The sequence below is a fragment of the Suricata suricatta genome, chromosome 8 (assembly GCF_006229205.1).
Source record: "Suricata suricatta isolate VVHF042 chromosome 8, meerkat_22Aug2017_6uvM2_HiC, whole genome shotgun sequence".
Classification (NCBI taxonomy): domain Eukaryota; kingdom Metazoa; phylum Chordata; class Mammalia; order Carnivora; family Herpestidae; genus Suricata; species Suricata suricatta.
This window is the reverse complement of record NC_043707.1, coordinates 1,999,031-2,009,861: the sequence shown is the minus strand read 5'-3', so window position 1 is coordinate 2,009,861 and position 10,831 is coordinate 1,999,031. Positions and strand designations below refer to the sequence as shown.

General features: G+C 64.0%; 1 protein-coding gene across 1 annotated transcript; it reads left to right on the top strand.

Annotated features, from left to right (window-relative positions):
* The first annotated feature begins 473 nt into the window (after window positions 1-473).
* Window positions 474-7,413, top strand: PRSS27 (serine protease 27). Its single transcript, XM_029948065.1, is given in 6 exon segments — window positions 474-1,059; window positions 4,203-4,229; window positions 4,891-5,053; window positions 5,925-6,196; window positions 6,410-6,579; window positions 7,004-7,413. Coding segments are annotated over 6 exon segments (975 nt in total). The 5' UTR covers window positions 474-1,010; the 3' UTR covers window positions 7,298-7,413.
* The last annotated feature ends 3,418 nt before the right edge of the window (window positions 7,414-10,831 follow it).

Below are 10,831 nucleotides of genomic sequence, written 5' to 3'. Positions count from 1 at the left end.
GCAGCCGGCGACCCCGGCCCCCGCTCGCTCCCAGTTCACGCCCGCGCCCGCTGCGCAGGCAGGGAAACGGAGGCAGGGCTCCACCTGCCGCCCGGCGCCCCCGCCCGAACCTGGTCGGGGGTGCTGACCCCGTGGCACCGGCCAGGAGTGGCCTCCCCAGCCCCGACTCGGCTCTGACGTCAGCCCCGTGCCCCAAATAACTTCCTCCGGAGCCGCTTCCGCCGCTGCCGCACGTCCCGGAGCCCGGCCCGCCGCGCCCAGGGCAGGGGCGCCCGGGACGCTCATCCTGGCCAGGCCTTCCCAGAAGCCGCTTCCGCCCCGCCCGCCCTGGCCTGCGGGTGCCGGGAAGCCCCCCGCCCCCCGCCCGCGGGAGTGGGGTGCAGCTCCAGAGAGGGGACAGGGGTCAGGGCCCCGCTAGGGCGCGTCCTGGGACTCTCCCCCCCGCCCCCCCGCGCAGATTCGCACCTGCTCTTCTTTGTTCCACAGGCGCGGTGACCTGGACTTTGCCGTGTCCCCTTCCCTATCAGTGTAAGCCACAGGCCTGCACTGTTTTGTTCACTGAAGCCCTGATACGAAGTAGGTGCTCAACAAATCAATGACGGAACAAATGAATGAATGAAATCAGGGAGGGTCTGGCGGGCAGACTGCTGTCAGCTTACTTGGGGTCCGTGGTCAGTTGGGGGTGTCTGGTGAGTTATGGTTGGAACCCCAGGCCACAAGCAACCAAATGGGGCAGACACACCCTGGTCCCAAGACCCTCAGGTATTTTAGGGTGAGGGGTCTGGCACCCCGTGGTTCAGGAACTGGTCATGGAGGAGTTTGGGTTCCAGGGCACCTCCTTCCGGAGAGGAGCTGGATGGGCCGGGCAGACAGGTCCGGCAGCATAGCCAAGCTGACACTCACCTCTGGCATAAAACCCCACTTCATGGAGGCCTGCGCCTCGAGCTGGTGCCCACGGGCCTCCCGTCACCACTGCGCCCTGCACCTGGTGCCCCAGCCCGGCGGAGACGATGAGGCGGCTGCCGGCCGTGGCCCTGCTCCTGCTGCCGCTGTGGTACGGTGAGTACGGAATGTTGCAGGAAGTCGGTCCCCCTCCTGCCTGGAGGGGCCCCCCTCTGATCTGCCTGGAGCCCCAGCCAAGTCCCTTGCTCCTGGGTCAGACCTGGGGCTGCAGCAGAAGCCTCCTCCTCCTGCCCCAGCAGGGGGCCTGGGTCCCGATGTGTCCCCTTGGGGAGGGGAGGGGGAAAGGCAGGATAGGGTGTGGGCAAGGTCCAAGAGGACCCTGAGGCAGAAGCTTGGGAGGTGCTCTCCTCCCCCTGCCCGCACCTTGTCCCTGGGGCTCCTGGGCCGGCCTCTCGGTTTGCTGCTTCTGCTTCCTTATCTCAGCCTCTTCCCATCGTGGGGCTGCCTGCGTGCAGCATCTGAACTCCAGGCCACGAGGCTCCAAAGCCTTGGATCACCATCTCCTGGGCTGGTGGAAAGGTGGCCAAACTGCCGCCTGCGCCTGGGAGCCCCAGGAGGCTGGTGGAGGCTCACCGGGGGGTGGGGGGCTAGGGGTGCAGGCTCATGCTCCCACCAGACAGGGGGAGTATGGGGAGGAAGAGGCATCCCTCTTCCCTTCCCCAATCCTGGGTCAGGGTCTGCAATACCCAGGTGCCCCCGGCCCCTTCCCACAGGGCACTGGGCTGCTCCCTGCCAGGGAGACCCTCCCGCATTCCTGGGCTAGCCCAGCCGGCTCATGACAACTCACTTCCCTGTCCTGAATTCACCTCCCAGGGCTGGGCCGGGTCATCCCAGGTGCAACTCAGTTGGGGCTCCAAGCTTCCTACAGGCGGTCATAGGTGGCAGGGTGGGGCAGAGAGGGTCAGTGCCAGGGTGGCACTTCGGTGGGGTAGTCCCAGTCTCCCCGGGCTCCAAGTGGGCAACCCTCACTGTCTGGCTGCTGCCTCCTGACTTCCTGGTACAAGGGTAACAATGTTCTCGGAGGGAGCCCATCTCCAGTACGGGTGTAATGCCGTGATTGCTCCTAATGGGCTGAGTAATCACAGTCATTGCCAAAGTGGAAACAGCAGCCTGCATCTGGCTCACAAACAGCTGTGGCCAGGAGTTGTGGGCTCTTTCCACGCCATCCTCACTCCCCAACCTCCTAGAACCTCAGGTCTCTCCCATCCCCACCAGCTGAGCCCCAACCAGCTACGGGAGCCTGGGGACCCTGGGCCCACATGAGGAGCCAGACGCCCCTGGGTGGCGCATCCAGCCCCGGACAGGGCACCCACACTGCAGAGCCCAGGTCTTCACAATACCCCTTCCTGGGTCAGCCCTGCCCCCACAGCTGTTCTTCTGTCCCTCGATACATTCCCGGAGCTCAGGCCCCCTGGATGGGGGTTCTGTCTGGACTGAGCTCCTGGGCCCAAAGGGGAGATGAGACGATACCGCCTCCCACCTCCGCGGTGAGGTGGGCAGAGCTCTGTGTGACCCCGAGGGAGGAGGAGCAGCTCCGGAGCAGGCGCCAGGCTTCCTGGACAGATGGTATAAGTATGGAGGGCTGCCTGGAGGAAGCGGCGTTTCCCTTAGGCCTTGATCTGGATCAGGACCTGTAGGATTTGGACGAGGGGGAAAGGGCTTAGCAAGCACTCAGAGGTCAGAAGGCTCAGACTGTATGAGAAGCAGTTGCATTGAGCTGCAGAAGCCTGCAGTGGGAGAAGAGGGCGTCCGTCGGGGCACACGAGTGCGCACTTGATCCTGGGTGTGGACCATGGATCCATCGGCATGTATGGGAAGGGGGCTGACTGTGGGGAGAACCAGAAGACCCTGGAAAACTCCAGGGAGGGAATGAGCCTGAAGGAACGTTGGTGCCCATGAGGACAGGGGTGAATGGGAGGTCCTGCCATCAGGGCTTAGGAAGAGCAGCGGGTCAGGTGTTGCCTAATTCGCTGGTTATAATATGGGTGAGGGGGCTTCCCAGGGGGCGTCTGCATCCTACAAGGGCACCTGTTAACACAATCGCTGAGCGGAAGGTCCTGGCAGGCTTCCAGTTCCCACCACCGCCTGGCCAGGCACCGCACTTGCCCCGCACTCCTGCCTGTGCCTGGTCAGGCCGCCAGCATCCACCTCCTCCTGCCCCAGGCACAGCCCCCTCCCCACCCCCGCCTTCCCCCCACCCCCGTCAATGCTTCATCCGCCAAGCCTCATCCCCACACTGGGGAGTGCCCCCTCAGACTGGAGTCCGGGTCCTTGTAAAAGCCCCCAGGGTCACAACCACTGCCTGCCCCTGTAGCCCCTCCCTCCATGGGACTGGCTACCTCTTCTGGTCAAAGGGTCAGTGTGAGCAACAGCAGCTGCCACACCCTCTAGTCCCTAAAGGGGTTGGGGCACAGGGAAAACGCTGAGGACTGAGGTGGTGAGAGGTCCTGAGCCCCCCACCCCAGCTCTCGTCCCCAGGGAAGCAGATACGCCAGGGATGCTGGGAGACTGGCAGGCATTTCTGGGGGTCTCAAGTCTGGGGTGAGGTTCCCTTAAAGGCCGAGTAGTGGGCTCTATGCCTGTGTCCAGAGACACAGCGGGTGACAGATCATGGGGAGATGGGCCCCCAGAAAGACTGATCCCTCTGCTGGTCCCCTCACCTGGGGGGATGGGGGTGGGAAGTGGCCCCACAGGGGTCTTAGGCTCCAAGTGCACACACGAGGGGGTGTTCACTTCTTGAGGGTCTGGAATCTTGGGGGGACTGACCCATGTTGCTACCAGCTGGCTTTCCTCTACTCCCCTAGGACCACAGACACCTGTGTGGACAGTGTGGGTGGGCTCATACTGCAGCCCTCCATGGGTTTGAAGGCCACAGCTCCAGCCTGCTCCAGGGGGAAGCTTCCAGACAGGGACAGGTGTAGGGTGTGGAGAGATCAACCTGGAGGACAAGAAAGGAAGCCATCCTAGCCCCAAGCAGCAGAGCCAAGCCATGGTGGGGGGGGCCCCTCCCTGGCATCTCCCCCAGTTGGCTCCTGTGTGGCAAGGCGTTGTCTGTCCTTGCACATACCCTCTGGGCCTGCAAACATGGCGGGGCCCCGGGCCTTTCTCGCCAGGTTTCCCGTGGACTGGCCTTCTGTGTCCTCAGGAGGCTGGGTGTGGAGCAGAGGAGGTGGGAAGCGGAGAAGCAGACCTTGGCTTTGACAAAGTTGGCTGATCACCCCCTTTTTTCTCCCCTACAGGGACTCAGGGGGCCGAGGCATCAAGCGGTAAGCACTCTAGGCCCCTGGATGGGGGGACAGGAGCAGGCGCTTTCCCGAGAGCTGCCAAGACTGGCCAGAGCCCCCTCCCCCACACCCCTTCACCCCCCAGGAGACCCAGAATCAGCGGGTGGGGGCACGGGGAATCCCAAAGTAAGGGGAGGCTATAGTTCAGGAGGGTTAGAGCCACAGCAGGAGTGGAGGGTCTGACGGGCACAGGGACCCGCGGAGGCACACAGAGAAGGGTGTCAGGGGAAAAGTGAGAGCAAAGAACCCTAGAACACAGTCTGAAGAGCATTCTGCTACAGCAGTAGCAGAGCCCCCAGGGTTGTTTCCCTGTGTGGGGCCCTTCCAACACCTGCTGTCCTTCCGGGAGCCCATTTGCCAGGCCGTGGGGTGAGACCTTCCTGTGTTATTTGAACCCTCTCCGCGTCTCACGACCAGAGAGGTCGGTCTGACGTCACTGTTTGAGAGATGGAGAGCAGGGGCACTTTACCACATCTGGTCTGCCTGTGTCAGAGGCTGACCGGGCACCCATGCCCCTGACCTGCCTGAGGTCTCAGAGTGGGTCCAGGGGAAAGAAGGTGGAAGACAGAGTGTAGGGTGGGGATTGGGAACCACAGCCGATGGAAGGGTCCCCAGCGAGCACCACCCTGGCCTTGTCCCCTAGTCTGTGGGCGCCCGAGGATGCTGAACCGGATGGTGGGTGGCCAGGACGCCCTGGAAGGCGAGTGGCCCTGGCAGGTCAGCATCCAGCGCAACGGAAGCCACTTCTGCGGGGGCAGCCTCATCACAGAGCGATGGGTCCTCACCGCCGCGCACTGCTTTTCCAAGTGAGTCAGCCGGCCCCCCAGTTTTCCGCGCCCAGCGCCGCCGGGGCTCCAGCACCTCGGACAGCGCCGACGGCCCGCCCTCCCCGGCGGCGGCGCCCGGCAGTCCTGTCGGGAGGGGTCCACTCCCCCACCGCTGGTGTCGCTAGTGAGGCGCTTTGCCAGGCCCAGGGCCGTCCTCATCCCACATCGTATGCCTCCTCCATGTCCCCCTTCCACACCTCCAATCCAGGACACTCCCCTTTCGACGGGGGGTTCCGGTTTACAGATGAGCCCGCTGTTGGGAGAATGTCCCTTTCTCCTCCTCAGCCTGAGGTGACCCATACCACCCTCCTAGGAGCCATCTGGCCCTGGACCTTCAGGGCTTCCCGAGCGTCTCGGCTCTTGCCTCACCGCAGGGCTGAAATTCTTTTACAGCCTTGCATCCTACATTCAGAAACGTGGGCTCGGTCGGAGTAGGTGGTAGGCTGCTTGCTCAAGGCTCACAGGCAGGGCCAGGCCAGCCCCCAGCTGCGCCTTGTGGGTTGCATCTCTTTTCACCCTTTCGGGTAGAGACTGTTACTGGCCCCATTTCACAGATGAGGAAACTGAGTCACAGAGAACTTGCTAGGTTCCCTGCCCAAGGTCATCTGGCTGGCCAAGGGTGGAGCTGGGAATTAAAGCTGCTTCAGCTTCTACACCCTTAGCCCCACACGTCCCTGCACGTCCCCCTGGAGATGAAGACACTGCCCAGTGGTCAGGCACTGGGGAGGGCCACGAGGGAGGGATCTGCTGGCGGACAAACAACCCCAGCTCCTATTTCGATCCTATTAAGCTTCCCCCATCTTTTAAGCCCTAGAGGGTGGTCTCACACCGGCTCTGTCTTTCCCACCAGCACGTCTGAGACATCCCTGTACCAGGTCCTGCTTGGGGTGAGGCAGCTGGTGAGGCCAGGGCCCCACGCTGTGTACGCCCGGGTGAAGAGGGTGGAGAGGAACCCCCTGTACCAGGGCATGGCCTCCAGTGCTGACGTGGCCCTGGTGGAGCTGGAAGCCCCTGTGACCTTCACCAGTCACATCCTCCCCGTGTGCCTGCCTGACCCCTCGGTCGTCTTTGAGGCGGGCATGAACTGCTGGGTCACCGGCTGGGGCAGCCCCAGTGAAGAAGGTAATGGGCAGAGCCGGGAGGGGGCGGAGACGTTCTGTCGATAGTGGTACACGTGGATCTCTCCTGAAATGGGCGGAGGGGATAAGGGAAAGCATCGGCAAACTCAGAAGGAGCCATGGGGTGTGGGGAGAAGGGGGACAGAAAGAGCCCAGGGGCCATGAGGTCCTGGGTAAGATGGAGCACTGAACCGCAGGCTGGTTCGCCCCTCCCCAGACCGCCTGCCCAACCCTCGGGTCCTGCAGAAGCTCGCTGTGCCCATCATCGACACACCCAGGTGCAACCTGCTCTAGAGCAAGGATGCCGAGTTCGGCTTCCAGCCCAAAACCATCAAGGATGACATGCTGTGTGCCGGCTTTGCCGAGGGCAAGAAGGACGCCTGCAAGGTAGGGGCCGGGGTGGGCTGTGCCAGAGGCTGAGCCCTGCTCCCTAGGCCCATCTGGGAGGCAGCCTGGCTGGGATGAGGAGGTCCCCAGTTGGTGGGCCATGGTCCAGTCCAGAGCCTGGGATCCCAGCCGTGGGACCCCACCCAGCACAGTCTGTCTATGGGTCTGCGGTAGGGCCCAGGAACCTGCACTTTGACCAAGCCCCTCCACGGTGAAATCAGGGCAGGTAGTCTGGGGGCTCTAGAGAAATGGGCATGTGAGGCGATCCAGGGAGGAGCCAGCCAGCGGGTAGCGGGGGTGGGCTGCTGGGCAGGGACTCCTGCAGGAGCTGAGGAGGGCACAGGGAGCAGTGTGCCCACGCACCTGCAGAGGCCGGCTCTCTGGGCCACTGACGGCTCTAGCGAGGCCTCTGCTTCCCTCGCAGGGCGACTCGGGTGGGCCGCTGGTGTGCCTGGTGGGCCAGTCGTGGCTGCAGGCTGGAGTGATCAGCTGGGGTGAGGGCTGCGCCCGCCGGAACCGCCCAGGCGTCTACATCCGGGTCACCTCCCACCACAACTGGATCCATCGGATCATCCCAGAATTACAGTTCCAACAGGCTAGGTCGGGTGGCCAGAAGCGGGGGCCCCGGGGCCCGCAGCCCCCCACTCAGAGCTCTGCGCCCCGCCTGGCGGCCCGTGCAGCCCTCTTGGCCCTCGTGGCCCTGCTCACCCTCCTCTGAGCCCTGGGGCCCATGGTGTACATTTGTAAATAGCGCTCCCATTCCTTTCTGTCAAATGGCCAGTAATTTTTTAATTTATGTTCATCCTTCAATAAAAACAAAACCTGAGCTCAGTACCAGCTGCCCTGTGGCCCTCAGGGGAGGCAGATGGGTCACCTCTCCCTGGACCCCCTCACAGGTGGCTCCCCTGTGCCCACCCCTGCCTCAGTGTCTTTGCCAATGTGGTCCTCACCACGGGGACCACTGAGGGGCACCCCTAGGGGCAGCAACAGATACCAGCAGGAAAAATGGGGGCCCAGTGGAGGATCCTAAAGGAGGACGGCTATGTGGGCCTCTGGAGATCACAGCCCCCCACTGCCTGTGTCTGAATCACCCCAAGTCCACACACTGCAAGGGTAGTCAGAGCTGTGCCAGGTGTCACACCAGGGAGGCCTGGTCCCTCCAGGGCAGGGACGTCAGCCCAGGGCCTGCTGCCCAAGCCCGGGCCAGGCCCCACCCCCTTCCTCCTGCAGGAGCCAGGGTTCAGGCCACACTACCTGGGGTTGTCAGCGGTTTTGTGCAGGATTCCCGGGAACTCAGAAGTGAGCTAGAACCCCTCACCAGCCTCCCCCCCCGCCCCCCCCCCGGGATCTGCAGCCCGCCCCTCCTTCCTGGCTGCCCTCCTGTGGCCTGTCACCACCAGGAATCCAGCACAAAAGGTCTCCAGAGCTTGGGTCCCCAGCTGGCTCCAACCCTGCCCAGGCCTGCCCAAGGCTGCCCTGGGGAGACCTCGGCCCGAAGTCAGCAGCCTGGCCCAGGTGCGTCCACAGCAGGCCCCCGGGAGCCAGACGGGCAGCTCCCTCACACGGGCCGATTCCTGAAAGGTACCTGGACTTGCCTGTGGGCTCGGCGCCTTCCAGCTGAACAGGACTCCTAGGAAGGCAGGGCCGTGTCCTGCGGCCCTGTGCACACACGTGCACACACCCACGCACGTGCATGCGCACACACTCGCTGGTGCACACACAGGGACGGCTTGCCTGGGCCTGGTGCCGGGAAGAAAGCAGACCTGGATATTTATGGAATGAATCAATAGGCACTTAGCAAGCACCTGCTGTGGACTGGCTGCGGGGACCGAATGGGAACAAATACCATCCCCCTTCTGTGCTCCACTTCCGCGTGAACCCGCGGCGCGGCAGGAAGGGCCGGGAGGGGGGTCGCTGGCAGGGCTCACACGGGCCCCACCTCCCTGCTGTCTGCTCAGTGGCCCTCTAGGGAGCAGGCCCCTTGCGAGCTCCTTTTCCAGAGCAGATGGGCTCCACGTCCCTCGGGCAGGAGCAGCAGGTGCAGAGGTCCCAGCGGGGGTGGGGAGTCAGGCTGTAGGTGTCCTGAGGGCGGCCCTAGGGACACGCTCTGGGTCGTCCTGGCTGAGGCAGGGGCTGGCCTGCATCCGGCAGCCTTAGAGAGAGGCCTGGGTGAGCCCACCACCCCACTCTGGGGGCAGAAAAAGCCTGAGGCCCTGTGCAGGGTGCAGCTGGGGGTGGAGCTCCGAAGTCCCCTGGTCTCCGGAGGCCCTCTGCCGCGGCCAGGAGGAGAGTGTGCACAGCAAGGGCCGGCTCCCTCCTCTCGGGCTCCTCTCGGGCTGTTCCAGCTCTGCTACAGGGCAGGGCGTGGCCAGGATCCTCTGGGGCTACCAGGGAGGAGGGGCACAAATGCCAGGATGGCCTAGGCCCCTGTGACCACCCCCCAAGCTGGGTTTGGGAGGGTGAGTCTGGGGGATCCCGGCTGGGAGAGTGGCCAGCATGTGACCCTAGGGCACAGTCCCCGCCCTCTGGCCCACCCGGCCTGAGGCAGACATTCAAGAGAGTGGCAGAGAAAACACTGGCAGAGAGGAGGGGTTTAAGGGGAGAGTCAAGTTGTTTTCTGCAGGTCACACCCAGAAAACCTGCCCGCTGTCAGGGTCCCTCTCCTACCCTCACAACCCGCCATGTTGCTGCCAAGCCGTGCCTCAGAGCCATCTGCCGGAGGACGCACAGTGGCACGCCTCAGAGAGTGGCTGGCACCGACCCAGAGCCTGTACCCCCACCCAGGCCAGGGCCAGTCCCTACAATGAAATACCCACCTTGAGGCAGCACAGTGAGGACGGGGCCAGACAAGCCTCCTGGGGCTGCGGCCGGGCATGGAGATCCACGCCCCTGCACGCATGACGGAAGGCCCATGGCCCTGAGGTCACCATGTGGCTCTGCACTCGGGCTGAGCCCCAGGCCCTGGAGGACGTGTGCAGGGGTCGGGGCCCACCCAGGGTTCAGGTGCTCAGAAAGCAGGGCAGGCAGGGTGCATGGAGGAGGAAGGAAGGGGTGTTTTTGCATATCCAAGCCCCCAGAGCCAGGGCCCGATTCCCTCCCCCCCCAGGGGCTGTGCGGCGAGTGCTGGCTGTCTCCGGGGGCGTGGCCCGGTGCATGGTGGCGGGGCTGGGGCTGAGCTGTCTGCCTCTCACGGCCACATCGGGACCTTGGCACCTGGCAGCCCCTGAGGGCACAGTGTCCTCAGGACGGACACACAGCTGCACCTCAGGCTCAGCCCTGTGCCTCAGTCCGTGGGCGATGGGGCACCAGCCAGCCACCGTCTCCAGCTCTGGGGAGGATAGAAGCCAGAAAGACCTGCTGGGTGGAGAAGCACAGTGAAGTGATCAGTTGGTGTGGTGCCCCAGAAGGTTCTGCCTGGGGGCCCAGCAGCTGCACACTCCAGGCCTGCTGGCCTCCTGGAGCTACAGGGCTGGCTGCCAGAGAGCCGTGCCTTGCCCTCCCCCGCCCCCACGGCGGGTGGGCTGTGCCCACAGCACCAGGTTCCTGAGGCAGGGCCTCCTGCCTGCCCGGTGGCCCGATCAGGGCCCTCAGGTTCATGACCAGGGCTGGGTAGCTGTCTCCTGTCCAGTCCTTCGCCTGGACAGGAGACAAGCTCAGGGCTTTGATGGGGATGACACAAGGTCCTGGCAGAGGGACCTGGAGACACGTTCAGGTCCTCTGTCGTCCTCAGAGAGCTAGGAGATGCCAAGTTTGCTCTGTGCAGAGAGAAAACTCGCACAGGCAAAATCGAGTCCTGCCCCATGCACCCCCAGTTGTGCACTGAGCACTGGAGAGTTCAGGCCCCCCAGAGTTCACCCCCAGGGCAAGCAGGTCCCATTCCCCAGCCTGGGCCGGCAAGACAAACCCCAGGACCCTGGGACCCCTGTCCAGGCCAGCAGCAAGCCTGGAAGCAGGACGGACGCTCAGATAAGGCTCCAGGACTGTGGGACCAAAGGGACCCCAGCTCAGGGGGCGGCGCTGCAGGGACACAGTGGTGAGAATTTCCCAAGTGTGGAGGGCAGCCCGGGGCCACCAGAGGGAGCCAGAGCAGCTGCAGGCTGGCGGGAGGTGCCCACGGATGCAGAGAAGTTTCCAGGCAGCTAGTGCTTGGGGCCAGGGTGAGAGACAAGACAGGTGGACACACCCAACGCCTCGAGGATTCAGTGCCTTAAAAATGTCACTGGAAGATGATTTCCGGTCCAGGGAAATGGGG